Source organism: Macaca nemestrina, chromosome 7, assembly GCF_043159975.1.
Source record: "Macaca nemestrina isolate mMacNem1 chromosome 7, mMacNem.hap1, whole genome shotgun sequence".
NCBI classification, from domain to species: domain Eukaryota; kingdom Metazoa; phylum Chordata; class Mammalia; order Primates; family Cercopithecidae; genus Macaca; species Macaca nemestrina.
The window spans coordinates 85,406,656-85,431,378 of record NC_092131.1 but is presented as its reverse complement, the minus strand read 5'-3'; the positions used below and the strand labels follow the sequence as shown (position 1 = coordinate 85,431,378).

The 24,723-nt window shown below is 52.8% G+C and overlaps 2 protein-coding genes across 3 annotated transcripts; both read left to right on the top strand.

Moving 5' to 3' along the window:
• Positions 1-31: 31 nt before the first annotated feature.
• On the top strand, positions 32-6,276 carry LOC105499629 (LDL receptor related protein 10). 2 transcript variants are annotated; one of them, XM_011772354.3, is made up of 7 exons: positions 32-574; positions 971-1,015; positions 1,541-1,676; positions 3,279-3,469; positions 3,579-4,596; positions 4,882-5,011; positions 5,133-6,276. In XM_011772354.3, the coding sequence occupies exons 1-7, from the start codon at positions 538-540 to the stop codon at positions 5,718-5,720; spliced, it is 2,145 nt and encodes a 714-aa protein (XP_011770656.2). In that variant the 5' UTR covers positions 32-537; the 3' UTR covers positions 5,721-6,276. The 2 variants fall into 2 exon arrangements, with proteins under 2 accessions (XP_011770656.2, XP_070956557.1); XM_071100456.1 differs by having other exon boundaries at positions 143-574; positions 1,444-1,676.
• Positions 6,277-11,979: 5,703 nt separating this feature from the next.
• LOC105499627 (RRAD and GEM like GTPase 2) lies at positions 11,980-16,439 on the top strand. Its single transcript, XM_011772352.3, has 5 exons — positions 11,980-12,157; positions 13,435-13,776; positions 14,027-14,100; positions 14,785-14,992; positions 15,375-16,439. The coding sequence occupies exons 1-5, from the start codon at positions 12,055-12,057 to the stop codon at positions 15,668-15,670; spliced, it is 1,023 nt and encodes a 340-aa protein (XP_011770654.1). The 5' UTR covers positions 11,980-12,054; the 3' UTR covers positions 15,671-16,439.
• Positions 16,440-24,723: the final 8,284 nt, after the last annotated feature.

Genomic DNA, 24,723 nt, shown 5'->3' with positions numbered 1-24,723 from the left:
GGGCGGGGGTACCTCCTGGGCAAGGGCCGGAGCGCCGGGCCGAGCCACCTCTCCCCCTCCCCCGCTTCCCTGTCGCGTTCCGCGGGCTGCAAGCGCTAGAGGAGTGGAGCAGCACCCGGACGGCCCTAGGGGCTGAAAGTCGGCAAAGTTTGGCCCGAAGAGGAAGTGGTCTCAAACCCCGGCAGGTGGCGGCCAGGCCAGGCCAGGGGCGCTCGCGGCCTGCGGGCGGGCTGTAGGTGAGGGCGCGACCCAGTGCCGAGATCCGGGACTTCGGGAGCCAGCCGTGGGAGAAAGAGTGCGGCGGCGGCCGCCGGAGAAAACAACTCCAAAGTTGGCGAAAGGCACCGCCCCTACTCCCCGGCTGCCGCCGCTTCCCCGCCCCCAGCCCTGGCATCCAGAGCACCAGTCGAGCCCGGGCCATGGAGCCCCCTTGGGGAGGCGGCACCGGGGAGCCTGGGCGGCCGGGGCTCCGCCGCGACCCCATCGGGTAGACTACAGAAGCTCCGGCACCCTTCCGGCACCTCTGGACAGCCCAGGATGCTGTTGGTCACCCTCCTCCTCCTCCTCCTCCTTGGTAAGAGCCGAAACGAGACCACCCCCCAACCTTCTGTCACCGGGCCAGCAGCTCTAACTCCCTCCAGTGCGGCCCCGCACTCCATCCTGCCTGCCCATTCCCTCCAGCCCCTGCCACCACCCCCAGCACTGCCGGCCCCAACCCCCAGGAAGTCTTCAGCCGCTCCGCTGGGCCCTCGTCCTCTCTCCGGCTTTCGCCAGATCACCCCACCAACCCCACAGGCCCTGCTGTCGGACCTTCCTTCCATGGAAGTCCCACGCCGCAGCCTTCTCCCACCCCCGACTCCCTCTTCCTATTAACTGCCCGGAAGTCCCGGATGGCTTCCTTGAGTTGCTCAGGTGAAGAAAACTCCTAAGGGGTGTCTCACTCTCCTGCCCTTTCTCGTTCCTCCTCTAGGAGGCGCTCTGGCCCATCCAGACCGGATTATTTTCCCAAATCTTGGTGAGTTGAGGGAACCTCTGGGGCTCCGTGGGCTTGGGAATGTGGGGGCACTCGAGAAGGACGCTCTGTTCCCTCAATTCCATGGGACCTACCACAGTTTTAGAGGGGAGATCATTTAGCCTTTATTTTATAGATGAAAATAAGGCTCGGTGTGGACCTTCATCTGGTAGTTGCTATGTACTATTTTATTTTTTCTGGGAATATCTATGCTTGATCGTCCTAACCAGGATGTAGTCTCCCTGAGGGTAGAGGTAGTATTTCCTGCTTCTCCTGGTTCAGTGACTGGCACAAGGCAGACTTCAGAATTGTTCGTGGTATTAGTATTAACTGGTGAAGCTATGAAGAATGTGGAGAGAAAGAGCGAAGCCAGAGGGCTGTAACTCTAGGATGTGTGTGGGCAGGGGCAGATACTTTGCTCCTCCTTGCAGAGCCCAGACTTTTGGAAACCTCAAGCCTCCAAGCGGAAGCGGAAGGGTGAGATGCTAAGGGCTGTCTACTACCAGTGTCCTACCTTCCTCTCTCCAGCTTGTGAGGACCCCCCAGCAGTGCTCTTAGAAGTGCAAGGCACCTTACAGAGGCCCCTGGTCCGGGACAGCCGCAGCTCCCCTGCCAACTGCACCTGGCTCATCCTGGGCAGCAAGGAACAGACTGTCACCGTCAGGTGAGAAGCGGAGCAAGAACAAGAACCCATTCTTCTCCCTTGCCCCTTCCCCTCCATTGGAAGTCTTCAGGTACATTTCTTTCCCTTTTTTTTTTTTTTTTTTTTTTGAGACAGAGTTTCACTCTTGTCACCCAGGCTGGAGTACAAGGGCACAATCTCAGCTCACTGCAACCTCCACCTCCTGGGTTCAAGTGATTCTCCTGCCTTGGCCTCCTGAGCAGCTGGGATTGCAGGTGCCTGCCACCACGCCCAGCTAATTTTTTTTGTATTTTTAGTAGAGACAGGGTTTCACCACATTGGCCAGGCTGGTCTTGAACTCCTGACCTCAAGTGATCCACCTGCCTCGACCTCCCAAAGTGCTGGGATTAAAGGCGTGAGCCACTGGGCCTGGCCCATTCAGGGATCACTTCTCTATGGAATTTCCATCCTTGTCAACAGGGAAAGAGTAGAATTTGATTTGGCCTAGTGTGCCCTAAAAGCCTGACTTTTTCTGGGCCAGACTTAATGAACTGAAGTGGAGCTGGGCTGGAGTGGACATCTAGCTTGGGTCCTGGGCATCTCCAAAGGACAGAGGCCACTCTACAAATGGTCCTCAGCTCAGATAGAACTGTTCTGAGGAGTCCTTCCATTCATTGCATGTCCTGTGTGAGATTCCGAACTACTCCTTAATCAGCCTAGAACATTCCTCAGCCTCTCTGGATCTTTTAAACATTCCAAGTTTCCCCAGGCTCCCCTGACCTTGGATCATTGTTTGGGGATCATATTGAGTACCTGGCTATTTGCCTCACATAGTTCATTTTCCATAAATTCACCCAGAAAGAGGTAGACAAAGAGAGAGGCAAACTGTGGAGAGGCTGGCAGGGCAAAGGGATCAGAATGCCGTGGAAAACCAACCCAGGTCTCACATCTGGCACAATGGGGTAGGGTAAGATGGTGAGTTCTGGTTAATTGAACTGTATGGTAATCACCAGCTACTGCTGGTACCATACTTGGGTGACAGTGCTACAACAACTGGAATGCAGTGCACCTCTTCTTAACTCAGTCCCGGAACACAAGTCAGTTTTTCCAAAGGGCTCTAGGATATATCTTATGGTCTTATGGTGATACCAGCCCATGTTAGGAAGATCCCCATTGATTACATTGACTTAAAAATAATTTGGCTGCCAGGCGCAGTGGCTCACACCAGTAATCCCAGCACTTTGGGAGACTGAGGCAGGCAGATCACCTGAAGCCAGGAGTTCGAGACCAGCCTGACCAACACGGTGAAACCCCGTCTCTATTAAAAATACAAAATTAGCCAGGTGTGGTGGCGGGCACCTGTAATCCCAGCTACTTGGGAGGTTGAGGCAAGAGACTTGCTTGAACCCAAGAGGTGGAGGTTGCAGTGACCCGAGATCACGCCATTGCACTCTGGCCTGGGTGACAAGAGCGAAACTCTGTCTCTAAATAAATAAATAGGCTGAGTTTTTATTTGACCATTTAGATCACGGAGAAGCAGATGTTTGTGCTTCCTGGGATACTAGGGGCCTGGTGGCACCGGGGGAGGAGAAAGCCAGCAGCAGTCAAGAGCATCTCATGTCCTGCTCTCCTCTACTCCCATAGGTTCCAGAAACTACACCTGGCCTGTGGCTCAGAGCACTTAACCCTACGCTCCCCTCTCCAGCCACCGATCTCCCTGTGTGAGGCACCTCCCAGCCCTCTGCAGCTGCCCGGAGGCAACGTCACCATCACTTACAGCTATGCTGGGGCCAGAGCACCCATGGGCCAGGGCTTCCTGCTCTCCTACAGCCAAGGTAGGCTGGACAGGGATGTTTGAGGAGTAGGCAGTGAAAGCCCCAGGCAGGAGGGGAGGATCCTGAGGGCTCTGGTGCTTCACAGCCCCTCTCCATGGTGCCTCTGCAGATTGGCTGATGTGCCTGCAGGAAGAGTTCCAGTGCCTCAACCACCGCTGTGTATCTGCTGTCCAGCGCTGTGATGGGATTGACGCCTGTGGCGATGGCTCTGATGAAGCAGGTTGCAGCTCAGACCCCTTCCCTGGCCTGACCCCAAGGCCCATCCCCTCCCTGCCTTGCAATCTCACCTTGGAGGACTTCTATGGGGTCTTCTCCTCCCCTGGATATGCACACCTTGCCTCAGTCTCCCACCCCCAGTCCTGCCATTGGCTGCTGGACCCCCATGATGGCCGGCGGCTGGCCGTGCGCTTCACAGCCCTGGACTTGGGCTTTGGAGATGCAGTGCATGTGTTTGATGGCCCTGGGCCCCCTGAGAGCTCCCGACTACTGCGTAGTCTCACCCACTTCAGCAATGGCAAGGCTGTCACTGTGGAGACACTATCTGGCCAGGCTGTTGTGTCCTACCACACAGTTGCTTGGAGCAATGGTCGTGGCTTCAATGCCACTTACCATGTGCGGGGCTACTGCTTGCCTTGGGATAGACCCTGTGGCTTAGGCTCTGGCCTGGGGGCTGGCGAAGGCCTAGGTGAGCGCTGCTACAGTGAGGCACAGCGCTGTGATGGCTCGTGGGACTGTGCTGACGGCACAGATGAGGAGGACTGCCCAGGCTGCCCACCTGGACACTTCCCCTGTGGGGCTGCTGGCACCTCTGGTGCCACAGCCTGCTACCTGCCTGCTGACCGCTGCAACTACCAGACTTTCTGTGCTGATGGAGCAGACGAGAGACGCTGTCGGCATTGCCAGCCTGGCAATTTCCGATGCCGGGATGAGAAGTGCGTGTATGAGACATGGGTGTGCGACGGGCAGCCTGACTGTGCGGACGGCAGTGATGAGTGGGACTGCTCCTATGTTCTGCCCCGCAAGGTCATTACCGCTGCAGTCATTGGCAGCCTAGTGTGTGGTCTGCTCCTGGTCATCGCCCTGGGCTGCACCTGCAAGCTCTATGCCATTCGCACCCAGGAGTACAGGTCAGTGGGAGTGGGACTGGCAGTAGAGGAGTAGACCCTGAGGGTGAGGCTGGGCCGTGCAGCTACAGGAGACCATGAAAGCGCCCACCTTGGGGGAGAGGCTCCCATGATCAGCTTATCAGTTGTGTCCTGTAAGGGACAGGTCCAGATCCTGAAAGCAGTTTCAAGGGAGGAGGGACCTCAGATGACCTTTGGGAAAGCCATGGCACAGCTCCAGCTGGCCTGGCCCAGGTGTGGAAGCTGGCCAAGAACTACCAGCAACTGAGCAGGCATCATTCCTTCTAGCATCTTTGCCCCCCTCTCCCGGATGGAGGCTGAGATTGTGCAGCAGCAGGCACCCCCTTCCTACGGGCAGCTCATTGCCCAGGGTGCCATCCCGCCTGTAGAAGACTTTCCTACAGAGAATCCTAATGATGTAAGTCACTCCCCACAACCCTAGCACCTCCTGGTCCCAGTTCTGCTGTGGCCCCACCCCTGTACTCTCCTTCATCCAACCTTTGGCCCTCTGACTCTGAGGTCTTCTCATCTCCTTGCAGAACTCAGTGCTGGGCAACCTGCGTTCTCTGCTACAGATCTTACGCCAGGATATGACTCCAGGAGGTGGCTCAGGTGCCCGCCGTCGTCAGCGGGGCCGCTTGATGCGCCGCCTGGTACGCCGTCTCCGCCGCTGGGGCTTGCTCCCTCGAACCAACACCCCAGCTCGGGCCTCTGAGGCCAGATCCCAGGTCACACATTCTGCTGCTCCCCTTGAGGCCCTAGATGGTGGCACAGGTCCAGCCTGTGAGGGCGGGGCAGTGGGTGGGCAAGATGGGGAGCAGGCACCTCCACTGCCCATCAAAGCTCCCCTCCCATCTGCTAGCACGTCTCTAGCCCCCACTACTGTCCCCGAAGCCCCAGGGCCACTGCCCTCACTGCCTCTAGAGCCATCACTATTGTCTGGAGTGGTGCAGGCCCTGCGAGGCCGTCTCCTGCCCAGCCTGGGGCCCCCAGGACCAACCCGGAGCCCCGCTGGACCCCACACAGCAGTCCTGGCCCCAGAAGATGAGGACGATGTGCTACTGGTGCCACTGGCTGAGCCGGGGGTGTGGGTAGCTGAGGCAGAGGATGAGCCACTGCTTACCTGAGGGGACCTGGGGGCTCTACTGGGGCCTCTCCCCTGGGGGCTCTACTCATAGTGGCACAACCCTTTAGAGGTGGGTCAGCCTCCCCTCCACCACTTCCTTCCCTGTCCCTGGATCTGAGAGACTTGGTGGGCCTCCTGTTGACCCTCAGTCTATGCTATAAAGTTAGGTGTCCCTCAGGCAGGGAGAGCGCTCACAGAGTCTCCTCTGTACATGGCCATGGCCAGAGACCCCAGTCCCTTCACCACCACCTGCTCCCCACGCCACCATCATTTGGGTGGCTGTTTTTAAAAAGTAAAGTTATTAGAGGATCATAGGTCTGGACACTCCATCTTTGCCAAACCTCCACCCAAAAGTGGCCTTAAGCACCTGAATGCCAATTAACTAGAGATCCTCCAGCCCCCAAGGGGAGGATTTCGGCAGAACCTGAGATTTTGCCATCCACAATCTCTCCTACAAGGCCTGGCTCACAAAAAGAGTGCAACAAATGCTTCTGTTCCATAGCTATGCGTTGCTCAGTAAGTTGAGGTAAAAAATAAAGGAATGATATATCTCAAAATTTTGCAAATTAGCTGCGAGCCTGAGCCCTGCCGCTGCCCATCTCAGTCTATGCTCATCTCATCCCACTCCTCCCTGTGGAACCCTTTGCTTGGCCCTCTACCTCCTGCCCTCTTCCTGGTCATCTCCCAACCACTATTCTCTTGATTTTTATACCACACAGAAGGTAAGAACATTCTAGGAACTCTAAGGATCAGCCCTCTCCATTTCCACTCAAATGCCTGGCGCCCAGCTCTGCAGTGACTGACTCCAGGGGTGTGCACCAAGCCTTGTTTCCTCACTGCCAAGATAGAAGTCAGGGGAGCCAGCTGGGCCTTGCGGTCAGGAAGGTTCTCATTTATGGAGCATTCCCCGAGCCCAGAACATAGGAGCAACTGTCCCTGGTGGGACACAGGAGTCATGACTCCTACCCTCCACCCTCCACACCTACCAGGCATTTAGCAGTCTGTCCTATGCAAGACAGATGGATTCTCAGCCAGGATACCTCAAGGCAGGCAAAGGTGAGTGGAGGGAAAGCTCACAAACATTCAGGATGTGTGGTGCTGGCATCACCATGGCCAAATCCAAGAGGTCTTCCTGGAAGAGAGCCCAAACTGGAATCTAAAGAGTGCTGTCAGCAGTTGGAATAGAGCTGTGAATTCTAGACAGGAGGAGTGTCCACAGAACAAGCAAACTGAGGAGATGAGGGCAAGGATTATAGGCAAGCCCCTGGGCCTGAGAGCATAAGCAGCAGCCAGAGTTGCAGAGCTGGGGTGGGTGATGGAGGTAATGATTCGTAAGCAGTGTTGGAACCCAGCCCCTAGTGAGCAAAGTGACAGAAGCTGCCCCAGAGTTTGGGAGGAAGATAGAGGCAAAAGATGTAGAAGGAAGCTGTAGGGGTGGGAGTGATGCCTCAGGAGCAAAACTGAGGAATTCCCTAACGGAGCCAGTCCCTGGGAAAAGAGGCTCCCCTAAGGCTCTTCTTGTCTAGCCCCACACCTGGTGGAGCCCAGTACCCAGCCTCGCCCCACACCTGGTGGAGAGGCCCTGTTGATTACACGCTGTCAGCATCCTCAAACCCAGCACTAATTGCACAATTTTCCTCTCTCCTAGTGAGCAAGAGCCTGAGGAAGTAGCAGAAAGGGATGTGGGCCCATGTGCAGTTCTGGGACCCTGGCACCTTGGCTCAGGGAAGACCTGAGCTCCTTTCACTGCTGACCCTCTCCAGGGACTGGGGAGAGGGCTCCGGAGAACCTGGTTCTTGCTTACTGTTCTCCCTTTGGGCCCTCCTTCCCAAGTGCAAACAATCCTGGTCCATTCAGCATCAGGCCCAATGGAAATAGTGAAGCAGTGATTATCCCTCCCCTGCCTCTCCATAGCCTGGTCTTTGCCCTCTTCATTGCTCTTCTCTTCCCCCATAGCCACCTCAAATACTTGCAGCCTGATATCTTCATTCCCCTTCATCCAGACCTTTTCTCTCCTAGTGGTATTGCAAATTGAAAGTGGACAAAGACGCCAGGCGCGGTGGCTCAAGCCTGTAATCCTAGCACTTTGGGAGGCCGAGGTGGGCGGATCACGCGGTCAGGAGATCGAGACCATCCTGGCTAACCCGGTGAAACCCTGTCTCTACTAAAAAATACAAAAAACTAGCTGGGTGAGGTGGCGGGCGCCTGTAGTCCCAGCTACTCGGGAGGCTGAGGCAGGAGAATGGCGTGAACCCGGGAGGCGGAGCTTGCAGTGAGCCAAGATCGCGCCACTGCACTCCAGCCTTGGCCACAGAGCGAGACTCCGTCTCAAAAAAAAAAAAAAAAAAAGACAGTGGACAAAGACTTAAGGTAAAACTGCTCCTCGTGGTGGAATGCTTCCAAATGCTGGAAGGACTTTAGGAAAGAGTTCACCAAGGAGGCCTGTGATTATAGATCAGTGGGCCTGAAAGAAGTTTCTCCAGGTTCTGGTTGTGTGCTGTATGAGGCATAGGCAGTAATACTACTCTTGTCAGCCATAGTGAAGCCCCAGGCTAGCCAGGATAGGGGACTGACCTTGTACAGGCAGCATGGAGAAACTAAGACAGAGGGTCCTGCCCAAGTGATGGCACTGGGGAGTAGTCACTCAGGTTTATTTCCACCAGGGCCCAAGAAAAGAAATGAAGCAACTTAAAATTCCATCAAGATAGATACCAATATCCAAGATGCTTGGTCTGAGGGGTGTGGGATCCACATCGAGGTTCTTGGTGGGAAGGTGGGAGGTGTTTTCAGCATGAGATAAGGCTCAGGCTGTGAATCACAATCTAGAATCTAAGATAAAAGAAGATACCAGGGCCGGGTGTGGTGGCTCATGCCTGTAATCCTAGCACTTCGGGAGGCCAAGGCGGGCAGATTTCCTGAGCTCAGGAATTCGAGACTAACCTGGGCAACACGGTGAAACCCCGTCTCTACTAAAATACAAAAAATTAGCTGGGTGTGGCGACATGCACCTGTGGTCCCAGCTACTTGGGAGGCTGAGGCAGGAGAATTGCTTGAACCCGGGAGGCCGAGGTTGCAGTAAGCCAAGATCGCACCACTGCACTCCAGCCTGGGTGACAGAGACTGCATCTCCAAAAAAAAAAAAAGAAGATACCAGAACTCAGTCCTTAAGAAACAAAATTCTGCCAGGCACAGTAGCTCAGGCCTGTAACCCCAGCACTTTAGAGGGGCCAAGGCAGGTGGATCGCTTGAGGCCAGGAGTTCAAGAACAGCCTGGACAACATGACAAAACCCTGTCTCTACCAAAAATACTAAAAACTAGCCAGTCTCATAACCTGGTCTCAAAATAAATAAATAGATTTAAAAAAAAAAAAAAATCCTGGGCCTGAACCAAGCTCCAGGCCTCACTGAGAGGGGAGAAGGACCCCCCAGCCACACAGCCCAAGGCTGCAGAAGCACCTTGGTTAGAGAGTGAGTACCTGGATGTGGCGCGGTGGCTTATGCCTGTAATCCCAGCACTTTGAGAGGCCGAGGCAGGCAGATCACGAGGTCAAAAGATCAAGACCATCCTGGCCAACATGGTGACACCGTCTCTACTAAAAATACAAAAATAAGCTGGGCATGGTGGTGCGCGCCTGTATTCCCATCTACTCAGGAGGCTGAGGCAGGAGAATCACTTGAACCCGGGAGGCGAAGGTTGCGGTGAGCCGAGCTCGCGCCACTGCACTCCAGCCTGGCAACAGAGCCAGACCCTGTCTCAAAAAAAAAAAGTGAGTGCCTGATGATGCCAGATTTTTCATCACCTGAAGTGAACCCACACAACAGAGCTGGGCCATGGGCATCATAAACCCCATTTTTCAGGCTCAGGAGGAGTTTCAGGGAAATCAGAAGACTGGCCCAGTCTCTACCAAGTGGTGGATTTAGACCCGGTATGGCTCTGTTCCAAATCTCACCCTTATCCCACTGTTCCACGGGACCTCCCATTCCTGACGGAGCCTGGACACGGGCAAGTGCACAGCCCAGGAGGTTGAGGTTAGAGTGAGCCATGATCACACCACTGCAGTCCAGCCTGGGCAATAGGGCGAGACCCTGTCTCTGAAAAAAAAAAAAAATACTCATTTTGGAAGGAAGTCATTCTAAAATGTTACACTTGTCTTCAGCGTATCTGCAATATAATAAAAATTTTCTGCATAACTGAGGATCATTCACAGAAAGCAATGGCTTTTCTCCAGCAGTGTCTTCTGAAGTTGTAACAGTAGGGGCACGGGGAGCTATTTGCTTTTATGCTAAACGACCTTAGACCACTTATAAAATGCATATGAATGCTTTAAATGTGTGTGTGTGTGTGTGTGTGTGTGTGTGTGTGTGTGTGTGGTGGTGCCTCCCTGACTACAAGGGGTCACTTGCTACTCTAAATGTGTTTCTAATCTGCTAGTACAGGAACACACATGGACACATTAAAATTGTGAATAAAAGTAAGTGAAAAGTAAGTAGGCCATGACTGAGGACTGGAGAATCTACCCAGTGAGTAAAGCACATGAGTATTCTAGCTGCTGAGGGGTCCTTTCTGCTCCCTCAAACCCTGCACTGTTGCCCTATAGCTGACCTCCAAATAAGTGAAGTGTCACTGCACATTGTTCCCAAGATGATTATTTGCCTCTTCCCCGAAAAGTCCACTGATGATTGCAATATAGACTTTTCCCAATAATAGGAGACAGTTGGAATATTTAAGAGAAGGAAAGCAGCACAGTGTAGAAATGAAAAATCCTTGGCACTGGAAATATGTGGGTGGGATTCTTGGTGTTCCCATTTTCCAGCTACAAGATCGCTTTAGGGACAGGGCACCCACCTACCATTGTGGGCCTTGGGGTGAAGAAGATGAAAGGAGATAATGCGGCCCGGCGCGGTGGCTCAAGCCTGTAATCCCAGCACTTTGGGAGGCCGACACGGGCAGATCACGAGGTCAGGAGATCGAGACCATCCTGGCTAACACAGTGAAACCCCGTCTCTACTAAAAATACAAAAACTTAGCCAGGCGAGGTGGCAGGCGCCTGTAGTCCCAGCTACTCGGGAGGCTGAGGCAGGAGAATGGCATAAACCCGGGAGGCGGAGCTTGCAGTGAGCTGAGATCCGGCCACTGCACTCCAGCCTGGGTGACAGAGCGAGACTCCGTCTCAAAAAAAAAAAAAAGAAAGGAGATAATGCAAGAAAGTACTTAGCACAGCATCTGGCAAAAACAGGGCAAGGAAAGGAAATCAAAATGTGTGTCTGGGAGCTTCAGGGTGTCAGGAAAGAGGACGAGGAGGAAAGGGGCAGGAGAAGGAACCTGAAGGGAAAGGGAACTGGGCAGAAAAAGAACAGTAAAAGAGATGTGCTATCTGGGCTTCCTACAAACAGGCACACATCACCCATTGTGTATCTGCCTTGCATAGCCCAGAAGGCCTGGCAGCTACACCAAAAAACATTAACAGTGGATAGGGGAGTTGGGGGGTAGTGGGCACTCCCCCCTCCCCCACCCACTTAAGATTGGGAACTTCGTGTTTGAGATAGCTAGCTTTGTCTCACCCTTTTTTCCTGCTCTGATTATCGTTGGCTTGGTGGGCCTGGCAGGGAGAGAAGGTGGAGGAGTCTCCACGGTGGTTTGCCCCTACCTGAACTTAGTGGCAAAATAAAGCTGCCCAAATGAAGCAGCTGAATTTCCTTCCTCAGAGCCCGCATCTGACTAGTGGCTAGGAAATGGGTACTTTTGTGGCTCTTAGCCCAGAAGAGGCAGGGTGGAGAAGGAAAAGGTGGCAGGTGGCTGACCCTCAGTCCCCACACCTCTTTTGGCCTGTATCTCTTTGTCTTTCAGACCAGCTTTTAGTCTTTCTGCCTCTTGCCCCTGTGCAACCACTGAGCACGCTCTCTGGGCTAGACAGTGTCTGGAAATACAGAGACAAATGATGCATAGTCCTGGCTGCTGGAGAAAGACCTTCACCTCCCCAGGTCCCTGCCTTCTGTCACCCTCAGCTCCCTTACCCACTGACACCTCCTGCAACCCTTGTCTGTTCTGCCCCTTGACTGTTCTGTTGTAACTCAACCAAGCTCTGCAGTGTGTGTGCTCCCAGAGGGAAGCGACACAAAGAAAAGGGGGGGGCAGAAAGGAGGGAATCCCGCTGACATCACTGCTCATTAGCATGTGTGACCTCATCAGGGGGCGGGACAATTTCCCCAGGTGTCTAGGGGGGAGGGCATGTGTGTGTGGGGGGGGGTGGTATTTAAAGGGAAAAGCTGACAGTGCTGCTGAGTGAGGGAGAGGGTGCTGCGAGCTGCTGGGCTGCACACGCACACGCACACTGATGCACACGGACCCGGACACAGACATGGACACGGACACAGAAACCACAGCACTCTGCCCCTCTGGCAGCCGCCGGGCCTCCCCTCCAGGGACGCCCACGCCAGGTGAGGGCTAACCTGGGCAGGTTCCAGCTGAAACCATGGGGGTGGGAGCTGAAGCTTTGATGGGGAGGTCAGAACTAGGGGTTGAGGGAGCTCGAGCCCAGTCAGCAAGAGGGGAAGAGCAATTGAGAAAGTGGAGAAAACCCCTGCTCACACAAGGGATTGGGGTTGGGCTAGGGTGGAGGGGAAGAGCTGCCTAAATGCCCCCTCCCCCATCACTCCCAGGGCTTTGCTTGAGAAACTGGTACATGGCCCCTAGCTCAGCCTCATTCCCGAGGCTAGGATGGGCAAGAAGGAAGGGGAGAGGAAAGGGGCAGCCCACAAGCCTGGGAATCACAGGCAGGGGCTACCCTGGGGAACTGTTGTAAGGGTTCTTCTGGCTCCTGGAGGTCCTGGCTGCTGGCCAAGTATTGATCCTGGGCTATTTCCAGCCTCCCTCCAGCCCCCTTTGTTGTGTCTGTTGTTCCTCCTCCAGTTACCCTGACCCGCGCATTGTCACTCTCCCTTTCGTTCACACACACACACACACACTCTCTCTCTCTCTCTACTTCTACTGCTCTATGAACACAATATTCTCTCCCACTCACAGGGACAGACAGGGATGCAGGATTCTCACACCCAACCACGCAATGAGGGATGCTCACCTACAGGGCCACGGGAAGCAGCGGCAGCCCCTCTCTCTCTCACGCACACACACAGAGAGAGCCCACAGAGCCCCAGCACGCACATCATCTCAAAAAGCAAAGGCCCTTTCCTAGGAAGAGGCTCACTACAAAGTTTTTTACTCTGCTGTACCTACTCCCCAGACACTAGGCAGCAGCTTCAGCTTCTCATCCTCTCTGCTCCTCAGTTTGGGGATGACCAGTGCCGGAAACAGGAGGAGGAAGGCCTCTTGATGGAAAAAGAGGCAGCTTCCCCAAACCCCCCTCCCACTCCACCCCACAGGGCCAGAGGCCTAGTCTGGGGATGTGCCTGTATATCAGTGTAAAGTGTGAGTGGGTGTGTGAGTGTGCATTCAGGTCCCTTCCCTGCATGGGGCACGTTTTGAATAGGTTGGGGTTGGGACCACATTGGAGAAGCTATCATGTCAATTCCAGTTCAGGCTTCTGGAGACTTTAGTGTAAGAGGTCAGGCCAGACATTCTCAGTTCCTTCTGGGTAATGGTCAAGTGGGTGTAGCTGGGCCTCTGGTACTGGAACGGCCTGGATTGACCCTTCTGCATATGGTTGGGCATATCCCACTCACAGTGTCCTTTTCTTTGCCCTCCCATTTTATTTTAGAAGCAGATACCACACTACTAAAGAAGCCAGAGAAACTGTTGGCAGAGTTGGACCGCAGCGGGCTACCCTCTGTCCCTGGGGCCCCCAGACGAAGAGGCAGTATGCCTGTCCCCTACAAGCATCAGCTCCGGCGGGCCCAGGCTGTAGATGAACTTGACTGGCCACCTCAGGCCTCATCATCTGGTTCCTCTGACTCCTTGGGCTCAGGAGAGGCAGCCCCTGCTCAAAAGGATGGCATCTTCAAGGTCATGCTAGTGGGGGAGAGTGGCGTGGGCAAGAGCACCCTAGCAGGCACTTTTGGTGGTCTCCAGGGAGACAGTGCTCATGAACCAGAGAACCCAGGTATTTGAGGAAGCCCTCCAGGGGCTGAGGGGGCTCTGGGGCCCTGGTCAGGGAAGGAAGTGCTCATGACCTGAGCAGCCCCTGAAGGACAAAGCTTAACAGAAGCTTTTCCAATGCTTTATGTGGCAGCCTCCCTGAAGAGGGGTGGGGTTCCCTGGTGCTGATATCTGAGGTGTCCCTGGTTACCAGGTCTCACAAATGTTGGGAAATCTCCTAATGGACTTTATTCCCTCTCCCTATTTCCCAACAGAGGATACCTATGAAAGACGCATCATGGTGGATAAGGAGGAAGTGACTCTAGTCGTTTATGATATCTGGGAACAGGTGAGAACTAAGATGTGGCTGCCAGCAGGTAATGAAGCTGGGAGAACTGGGGAAGGGCAAAGTGGCTGAAGGTGGGACTGCTGGTCCTGGTTTCAACATGTACTGGAACCTGACCTTTCATTCATATCACTTCAGAAAGCAAAGGCCCACACCACAGTCCATAGCCATTAAGAGTCACAGTCTTTCCAGGATCTTCTGACTCAGAGCAAACTCAGAATGGGAATTTGACAAACCCTGCAGCTCCAAGCTAGGCTGGACACCCTGAAATTGACTCCATCCATAAATGTTTCAGTCTGAAGGAATCTGATGTGACAGGACAAGAGCTCAGGGATCTGGAATATCAGGGAAGGGGGAAAAAAGTGAGGACTTCTGAATATTTGGACATAAAGGTTACTATGTAGAAATAAGAGGCCAAATTACAGACGTGTGAATAATATTCATTTTTGAATCAAGAGCTTAAGCTTAAGAAATTAGGATGGCTACCCTAGTCTAGGATCCTCATAGTACTAACTTCTTCCTCCTCCACAAACACTCTGGGTATGGAGATTCTGCCATTAACTAGCTCTACTATCCTAAGCAGGTGGCTTCTTTCTCCCTCACAGCCCTGTTCCTCCTCTTTGAGGTGTAGGTGCTGGACAGGATCTCCTGTGCCTCCAGCCCTAACGTTCCTCTGCCTGTCTGCAGGGGGATGCAGGAGGGTGGCTGCGGGACCACTGCCTTCAGACCGGGGACGCCTTTCTCATCGTCTTCTCAGTCACTGACCGACGGAGCTTCTCCAAAGTTCCAGAGACCCTACTTCGGCTCCGGGCTGGGAGGCCGCACCACGACCTACCCGTTATCCTTGTTGGAAACAAGAGCGACTTGGCCCGCTCCCGGGAGGTATCACTGGAGGGTGTGTATCCTGAACAGATTCCATACTTGGGATCTCAGGGGAACGCTGTCCCTTCCAGGTCACCTCTTCTCCCTAAGGCCTTTTTACCATTACGGACGCTCTCACTTGCAATCAGACCCAGGCTAAGGGCACACTCCCAATGCCCTACTCGAGGACCCTGAGAATCCCTTCTTGTCACTTCCCCTCACCTCTCCCCTAGGCCTCCTTCTCCCTCTCCTTCGCACCTCCACCTCCCCACCATATGAGCTCAGCCAAGTTCTCTCGGTTGCAAGAGTCACTAGTACCAATCCCTTGCCACCGCACGCCCAGGCCCTCCCTAGACCCACCCTCGCCCCAGGTCCCGTACGGCCTAGCGGGCGCCTGAGCGGGTCCCTTCCTGCAGAGGGCCGCCACCTGGCCGGGACGCTGAGCTGCAAGCACATCGAGACATCGGCCGCACTGCACCACAACACGCGGGAGCTCTTCGAGGGCGCGGTGCGCCAGATCCGGCTGCGGCGGGGCCGAAGCCGCGCCGGGGGCCAGAGGCCCGAGCCGGGCAGCCCCGAGGGTCCTGCGCCGCCCGCACGCCGCGAGAGCCTCACCAAGAAGGCCAAGCGGTTCCTCGCCAACCTGGTGCCGCGCAACGCCAAGTTCTTCAAGCAGCGCTCCAGGTCGTGTCACGACCTCTCGGTGCTCTGAGCCGCGGTCGCCATGACCACTGCGGTCGCCATGGTCACCGCGCCCTCCGCTCGCCCCCCCTCGCCCCGCCCCTCCCCGCCCCCGTCCGGCTTCCCTGGTGGAGGCCGTCTAGGAAACCAAAAACTCCCAGGATGCCCCGGTGTGACCGCGGGGGGCGGCCCGGGGCCGCTGGGCGGTACCTCCACACCCGCCCCCACGCGTTCTCCGGACCTTCAGGCCTCAGGGCGCCTAGAAGGCAAGGACGCAGACCTGAAGGCGGCCGGTGAGCGGGGCGGGTTCTGCTGGGTCGGGAAGAAAAATAATTCTGCAAGGTAGTTTGTTTTTTATTAATTCGCGCTTGGCCACCTCATCTGTAAAGAGATTCTAAAAGCGAGATCTGGAAAAGTGCTTTGTAGACTCCTTGACGGAGTTTGCCTCCTTTGTACGCTGCGTGAACATGCCTCACCTTTAAGAGAGTCTTAAAGGTGAAGACACGGAGACCCTTCCTCCAGGGACCTTCCTGAAAACGTTCTGGCTCTCATCTGCTGCCGCATGTGTCCACTTTGCCTTTAAGGAGTTCTTAAAGGCAAGGGCCTGGAAGAGCTTGATTCACTTGACTTACTAGTCCACCACGGCACTTCCCCTTTAAGATTATTAAAGGTAAGGGGTGGACAGACTTTCTGCATTCAGAAGCTGAGCAGTGGCAACCCCTTTGGGCCAGGGCCCAGGGGGCACCAGCAAGAGGCCACCCTTTCCCTTTTCAATAAAGAATTTTTGTACTGCATCTGTTCACGTTTGACTTGTTCTTGGAGTCTGTGGGGGAGGAAATGGGTGTTGATGGAAACTGCTATTACCCACCAGAAAACTCAGGCCTAGAGGAGCAAGGAACCTAACTCTCTAAGGAGGCTCTGGAACTGACTTGACCTGGGATAGTCCGTGTCAAAGGGCCACAGGCCCTTACAGATAATCGGGCCCACTTTTGCCGATGAGAAACAGGCCTGGAGAGGAACAAGGACCTCCTAGAAGTCATTTGTAAATTAGTGACACAGTGGGACCAAATCTCTAGACTCTGAGCCTCATCTCCTTACCCCACTCTATCCTGCAGGGAACAGGCTAGAGGCTACATTTAGCTCCCAGAGGTACTCAGCTTTGACTTGGGCTGGTTCAAAGTGGGGCCCATATCGCGTGCGTGATGGGGTCTCTCTGTGCCTCCTCTGGCAGGGCTCCACAGCCCCAGCTGTCACCTGCAAAGCCCGTGTGAGTACTGAAACTGTCACTGCCTCCCCTGGGGACGCCCACGCCTGCTGCTGCCTGAGCCATGAGTTTGAACAAAGGGAGCAGAGGCAGCAGCTCCCCTCACCACCCCTAGACACAATACAGCTACCTGAGCACCTGAGGGCCAGCCTCCATTCCACCCCACACAGCCTCCCAGAACTTGATGGAAAGAGGGTTGCAATGCTTCCTGAGTCCCTGCACCTGGGGAGGAGCCAAGGGGACCAGCCCAGCATGGGTAGTTATAATAAGATGAATAATGGCACTATCCTTAGGACTTTATACACTTTATATGTTAATTCCTTAAAGACTATATAAGGTCCAGCCTGGGAAACATAGTGAGAGCCAGTTTCTACAAAAAATATAAAAAATATACAGGCATGGTGGCTCACACCTGTAATCCCAGCACTTTGGTAGGCTGAGGCAGGAGGATCATTCAAGTTCAGGAGTTTGAAACCAACCTGGGCAACATGGCGAAACTCTGTCTTTACAAAAAATTAGCTGGGCGTGGTGTCATTCGGATAGTCCTAGCTACTTGGGAGGCTGAGCTGGGAGGATTGCTTGAGCCAGGAGATTAAGGCTGCAGTGAGCTGTGATTGTACCACTGCACGGCAGCGTGGGCAACAGAGCAAGACCCTGTCTCAAACAAAAATTTAAAAAAATTTAAAAAATCAGTGCACCCGCCGGGCGCGGTGGCTCAAGCCTGTAATCCCAGCACTTTGGGAGGCCGAGACGGGTGGATCACGAGGTCAGGAGATCGAGACCATCCTGGCTAACACGGTGAAACCCCGTCTCTACTAAAAAAATACAAAAACAAACTAGCCGGGCGAGGTGGCGGGTGCCTGTAGTCCCAGCTACTCGGGAGGCTGAGGCGGGAGAATGGCGTGAACCCGGGAGGCGGAGCTTGCAGTGAGCTGAGATCAGGTCACCGCACTCCAGCCTGGGTGACAGAGCGAGACTCCGTCTCAAAAAAAAAAAAAAAAAAAAAAAAAAAAAAATCAGTGCACCTGTAGTCCTAACTAGTCGGGAAGCAGGAGGATTACTTGAGCCTAGGAGTTCGAGGCTGACGTGAGCTGTAATCACTGCATTCCAGCCTGTGTGATAGAGCCAGAACTTGTCTCTTTAAACAAACAAACAAAAAGATAATCCCAGGTGCGGTGGCTCACGCCTATAATCCCAGCATTTTGGGAGGCTGAGGCGGGAGTATCGCCTGAGGTCAGAAATTCAAGACCAGCCCACCCAACCTGGCAAAACCCCATCCCTACTAAAAATACAAGAAAATTAGCTGGGCATGATGGTGTGTGCCTGTAATCCCAGCCACTCGGGAGGCTGAGGCAGGAGAATTGCTTGAACCCAGGAGGTGGAGGTTGCAGTGAGCCAACATCGTGCCATTGCACTCCAACCTGAGCAACAGAGCGAGACTCTATCTCAAACAAACAAACAAAACAAAACAAAAAAACTATATAAGGTGTTACTACCTGTTTAACAGTAGAAGAAACGGAGTGTAAGTAACTTGCCTGAGGTTACCCAGTAAGCAGCAGAGTTGGGATTCTATGTCTGCTTGATACCTTTTTTTTTTTTTTTGTGTGTGATGGAGTCTTGCTCTTATCGCCCAGGCTGGAGTGCAATGGCGCGATCTCCACTCACTGCAACCTCCACCTCCTGGGTTCAAGTGATTCTTCTGCCTCAGTCTCCTGAGTAGCTGGGATTACAGGCACCTGCCACCACAGTTGGCTAATTTTTTGTATTTTTAGTAGAGATGGAGTTTCACCGTGTTAACAAGGCTGGTCTTGAACTGCTGACTTCAGGTGATCCACCTGCCTCAGCCTTCCAAAGTGCTGGGATTATAGGTGTGAGCCACCGCACCTGGCTCTGCTTGATACTTAATGGTGATTTTATCCAGTTTTGCATCTGAGGCTCCCTTTCCAATAAGGATGGGAGGAAGAGAAAGAGGGGACAGCAGTCAAGATGCAGGGACACCATGGGCAGGGCCATGTGCAGCGGCTGTGGTGAAAGGTCCAGAGAAATTACATGCCTGTAGTGGAGTAAGCAAGTTCTAAATTCTGAGGACCATGAACAGAGGCAGCTCAAATTTTAAAATGCAGGAAAACACACTGGGCCCATTAAGGGACCAGATGGCTGTACAGTTGGGTTGAAACCTCAGGGACATGAAGAGGAGGGGTAAGAGATGAGCATGGAAAAGAAGGTTTGGAGTCCCACTGTAAAGGATCTTAAATGCCAGGAAAAAGAGTTTGTGCCCAACTCTGTAGGCAGGGAGAGTCACTGCAGGTCTCTGAATGTGGAAGTCATGATTAGGATGGTCCTTTGGGAAGAGGAGGCTGGGAGAGGTGTGTATGGATTGGAGCTGCAGAGGAAGTCCTGAGGAGCTGAGTTTAGGGACCAGTAAGAGTGATACATATGGAGGATAATGAAAGGCCACCCTGAGGAGGGCGGCAGTGGGAAAGGAAGGAGGCATGGGTTTGAGGGTCAGAATTAATGGGACTTGGCAACTTAGTGGATGGTGTAAAGAGAGGAAAAAGTTGTAAGTGGTGAGAGGATGGTGAGGAACTTGGAGTTAGGGGGCAAAGGAGGTAGTGAGAGTAAGGAGCTCCATTTTGGAGAAACTGAATTTGAGATGCTAGAAGAACATCTGTATGGGGTTTCAGCAGCTCTCTGGAGCTGAATCCGAAATTCAGAACAAGTTGGGACAAGAGAAACAGATTTGAGAATAATTACCATAAAGATAGTAATAGAAGAGCAAGGGGAAAAGGTGACCAGTGCAGTCACACAGGACCCTAAGCTTAGTTTAATGTTCTGCTGTTGTGTTCTTAAAATTCTTCGAACAAGGAGCCCTGATTTTCTTTTTGCAAGGGGATCCATAATTATACTAAGGGAGAAGGTACAGTACTGGCTGAGATCCTTACCCCAGACTACTGATGGAGTCTGTGTCTTGTGAAATGGCACATACAATCTGATGTATTTGTGTAGTCATGCATGTGTCTGAGAATAGCGTTCATGAATTTCATCAGATTCACAAAAGGGTTTGTGACAGGCCAGGCTCAGGGTGGCTCATGCCTGTAATCCCAGCACTTTGAGAGGCCAAGGCGGATAGATCACCTGAGGTCAGGAGTTCGAGACCAGCCTGGCCAACATGACAAAATCTCGTCTCTACTAAAAATACAAAAATTAGCTGGGCATGGTGGCACATGCCTGTAATCCCAGCTACTCAAGAGGCTGAGGCAGAATTGTTTGAACGCAGGAGGTGGAGGTTGCAGTGAGCTGAGATCCTGCCACTGTACTCCAGCCTGGGCAACAGAGTGAGATTGTCTTTTTTTTTAAAAAAAAAAAAGGGTGGTACTGGCTGCCTCTGGGAAGGGGACTGGGTGAGTAGAAGACCGGGATGGGATGGGGAGCTGACTCTTCATTGTATGCCCTTTTTCTTTTTTACTTTTTCTTTTCTTTTTTTTTTTTTTTTTTTTTTTGAGACAGAGTTTCACTCTTGTTGCCCAGGCTGGAGTGCAATGGCGCGATCTCACCACAACCTCCGCCTCCTGGGTTCCAGCGATTCTCCTGTCTCAGCCTCCCGAGTAGCTGGGATTACAGGCGTGTGCCACCATGCCTGGCTAATTTTGTATTTTTGGTAGAGATGGGGTTTCTCCATGTTGGTCAGTCTGGTCTCAAACTCCTGACCTCAGGTGATTCACCTGCCTCAGCCTCTCAAAGTGCTGAGATTACAGGCCTGAGCCACCGCGCCGAGTCTGTATGCCCTTTTTCTACCTTTGGAACTTTTTTTTTTTTTTTTGAGACAGAGTCTTGCTCTGTCGCCAAGGCTGGAATGCAGTGGCACAATCTCAGCTCACTGCAACCTCCACCTCCTGGGTTCAAGCGATTCTCCTGCCTAAGTCTTCCAAGTAGCTGGGATTACAGGTGCCCGTCACCATGCCCAGCTAATTTTTGTATTTAGTAGAGATGGGGATTTCACCATCTTAGCCAGGCCGGTCTCGAACTCCTGACCTCGTGATCCACCAACCTCGGCCTCCCAAGGTGCTGGGATTACAGATGTGAGCCACTGCGCCTGGCCTACCTTTGGAACTTTTAACTATGTCGTTTAGTACCTCTTCAAAAATGAAACAAAATAGGCTGGGCACGGTGGTTCACACCTGTAATCCCAGCACTTTGGGAGGCCAAGGCGGGTGGATCATGAGCTCAGGAGTTCAAGACCAGCCTGGCCAAGATAGTGAAACCCTGTCACTACCAAAAACTACAAAAATTAGTCAGGTGCAGGGGTAGGCACCTGTAATCCCAGCTACTCGGGAGGCTGAGGCAGGAGAATCACTTGAACCTGGGCGGCAGGGGTTGCAGTGAGCCGAGATCATGCCACTGCACTCCAGCCTGGTGACAGTGAGAGTCGTCAAAGAAAAAAGGAAGGGAGGAAGTAAGGAGGAAGGAAGGGAGGGAGGGAGGGAGGGAGGGAGGGAAGGAAGGAAGGAAGGAAGGAAGGAAGGAAGGAAGGAAGGAAGGAAGGAAGGAAGGAAGGAAGGAAACAGAATAATTTAAAACAAAGCCTCAGGGGTCCAGAGAAAAAAGAGGGAAAAAGGAGCTCCTGGGGATATATAGATGGAGAAGGTGGAGAAGCAGCTACCAAAGAGGTAGTGGGAGAACTAGGATTGAGCCTGCTGTGACTACTGCCAGAGGAGGGGTTTCTAGGAGAGTATCACCAGTGGTCAGATATGGCCAGAGAGGAGGATGAGGAACAAGAAAGGCCCAGTGCCTTTTATGTGGCAGAAGCTTAAAACGTCTTTCATGTATGGAAGATGATGACGGCAAGACCTCCCCCATGAGGGGAGCCATGCACCACGAGCCTCCCTCCCCCAACTCAGCTAGTCCCATCAGCCCAACCCATCTGTGTGTTCCCTCCAGACGCCTACAGGGAATAGCTCAGAACAGACAGAAGCTGAAGCCAGGCTCCCGCCAGACTTGGGAGAGGTGAGGCCTTCTCCAACAGCCACGCCATTCTCTCTTTCTCTGATCAAGGCACAGTAGAGCCATTGATCTTGGCTGGGGTGAGAGGTCAGCAGAGGGCATTGGGGCCTGAGCTGCCAGGCCAGGTAAGGTCCCTTCTGTCCTCATGCATCTCTTAACCACTGCAATTTTGTCTTGGAGTCCGTGTTCCCTTACCAGCCCCTGCCCAGCCCTTACTACTCTCACTCCCCTTTGCCCACAAGACCCCCTCATTGGCCCAGAGCATAGACTTTGTGTGCTCTCCCCTGAGGGCCAGAGGAGTGGGGAGTCCTGCATCTGGAAATCTCTCCACTCTGGGCCTCTGCCTACAGATGAGCTTTTAGGCCCTGCTGCATCTGATCCCCTCTAGAGAAAATGGAACAGGGGCTCCTCTCTTCTGAAGGACAGTCAGGGTCATGTGTGGAAGTCCTCTGGGTTAAACCCTCACTCCCAGGAAGTCCACACACATACATCTTTTTATTAATCTAACATAGTTTAAATCCACATCAATCTGAGTACATTTTTCCTGGACATTTTAATCTTTCATCCACAAATGCTAGAAGACATTTTGTTTCTCTCAAGTACTAAACATCTGCAATATGCCAATCACTGTGCTGGGCCCAATGGGGAAAACAAATACAAGTAAGACACAATCTCTGCCCCTCAAATCGCTTACAATTAAGCTGGGGAGATGGATGAGGTGGTACAGCACAAAACAGGCAAAACAGCAGCAAACAATACCACATTCTATCTAACTTGGGGCTACCTCATGTGCTCCAGGAATTCTGAATGGAAGAAACAGTAAATTTGGAAGACATATTTTAGAAACTGGGCCTTAAAGGATACGTAGGCTATAGATAGATGAGAGAAAGAAGGAAAAGCATTCCTTGTGGTCAAACTACATGAGCAAATGCACAGAGGAGAAACAGTGGGCAGCCTACCACATGAGAAAAAGGCCTTCCTATAAAGAAGGCAGCAAAATTTGGGTGGATGGTGCAGTCGTCAAAGGACACAAACACCAGACAAGAGCATACTGCTTCTCAGGCCTTTATCATCTTGGTGACTCTCTGATGGATATGCTCAAGGTCCCTTTTCATCTATTTGAATATTGATGTCAAGTTTCCATAGCTTAGTGGCCTTGAAAACTCCAGATGTGAATGCAAATTCAGTAAGCCCTTGAATGCTTTTCAGTTAGTGCTCAGGATGTTTCCTGGATGGGGGTCTGTGGATGAAGTCACTCTTAACCTGTCTGGTTTGCTGAACTCAGCTACGCTATCCCAACTCTAAAACGAAGAATACCTACCTTGTAGCAAAGTCATGAGGACTAAATAAAAGAGCAAAGATCTTTGTAATTTCTCAAGCATTATATAGAGGAGCAGTGGAAGTAGGAATGCCTTTTGCAACCTATGTCCCTTATTTAGGCATCAAAGCAACTTGCTAAACTCTCAAAGCACAGCACCATCTGGAGATAAAAATTTAAGTTATAGTCTACAAAGTCCAACATGCCTCCCATAGGACTCACAGGTAACCCTTTATAGGGTTTTGTTGTTTGGTGGAAGGTTGGGGGAAAGATTGGCAACTGAAGCTCCGTGATGGTATTTTACTGCATGATTTTCCATTTTTGTGTTCAAATTATAACTTGACTTTAAGCAGAGGACCTGTGCTGATTTAAAATATTTATTCAGGTCAGGCAAATGGCTCACACCTGTAATCCCAGCACTTTGGGAGGCCGAGGTGGGTGGATCACGAGGTCAGGAGTTTGAGACCAGCCTGGCCAACATGGTGAAACCCTGTTTCTACTAAAAAAAAAAATTACAAAAATTAGCCAGGCATGGTGGTGGGCGCCTGTAATTCCAGCTACTTGGGAGGCTGAGGCGGGAGAATCACTTGAACCCGGGAGGCAGAGGTTGCAGTGAGCAGAGATCATGCCACTGCACTCCAGCCTGGGTGATAGCATGAGACTCTGTCTCAAAAAAATAAATAAATAGGCCGGGCGTGGTGGCGCAAGCCTGTAATCCCAGCACTTTGGGAGGCCGAGACAGGCGGATCACGAGGTCAGGAGATCGAGGCCATCCTGGCTAACACGGTGAAACCCCGTCTCTACTACAAAAAAATACAAAAAAACTAGCCGGGCGAGGTGGTGGGCGCCTGTAGTCTCAGCTACTCGAGAGGCTGAGGCAGGAGAATGGCGTGAACCCGGGAGGCAGAGCTTGCAGTGAGCCGAGATCCGGCCACTGCACTCCAGCCTGGGCGACAGAGCGAGACTCCGTCTCAAAAAAAATTAAATAAATAAATAAATAAATAAGGCCCAGTGCCTTATTTAGTGGCTCACAGTGGCTCACAGCTGTAATCCCAGCACTTTGGGAGGCCAAGGCGGGCAGATCACCTGAGGTCAGGAGTTCAAGACCAGCCTGACCAACATGGAGAAACCCGTCTCTACTAAAAATACAAAATTAGCTGGGCGTGGTGGCACATGCCTATAATCCGAGCTACTCAGGAGGCTGAGGCAGGAGAATCACTTGAACCCAGGAAGCAGAGGTTGCAGTGAGCCGAGATCACACCATTGCACCCCGGTCTGAGCAACAAGAGCGAAACACTGTCTCCAAAAAAATAAATAAATAAATATAATACTTATTCAGAAAGGAAAGTGCCAGTGTAGGGCTAGGCTCTGGAGACCAACAAAGATGGGTGCTTGGGGGAGGCTAGGAGAGATGCTAAGGAAAGGGTGGTAACAGAGGGTGCTCTCAGCCAGTTGTGGTGGCTCACACCTATAATCCTAGCACTTTGGGAGGCCAAGGAGG

Coding starts and splice junctions, on each gene's coding strand:
- LOC105499629 (XM_011772354.3), top strand. CDS start 538: ATGCTGTTGGTCACCCTCCTCCTCCTCCTCCTCCTTG. Junction 1,016..1,540: donor GATTATTTTCCCAAATCTTG/GTGAGTTGAGGG, acceptor TCCTCTCTCCAG/CTTGTGAGGACCCCCCAGCA. Junction 5,012..5,132: donor CTACAGAGAATCCTAATGAT/GTAAGTCACTCC, acceptor ATCTCCTTGCAG/AACTCAGTGCTGGGCAACCT.
- LOC105499627 (XM_011772352.3), top strand. CDS start 12,055: ATGCACACGGACCCGGACACAGACATGGACACGGACACAGAAACCACA. Junction 13,777..14,026: donor TCATGAACCAGAGAACCCAG/GTATTTGAGGAA, acceptor ATTTCCCAACAG/AGGATACCTATGAAAGACGC. Junction 14,993..15,374: donor CCGGGAGGTATCACTGGAGG/GTGTGTATCCTG, acceptor CCCTTCCTGCAG/AGGGCCGCCACCTGGCCGGG.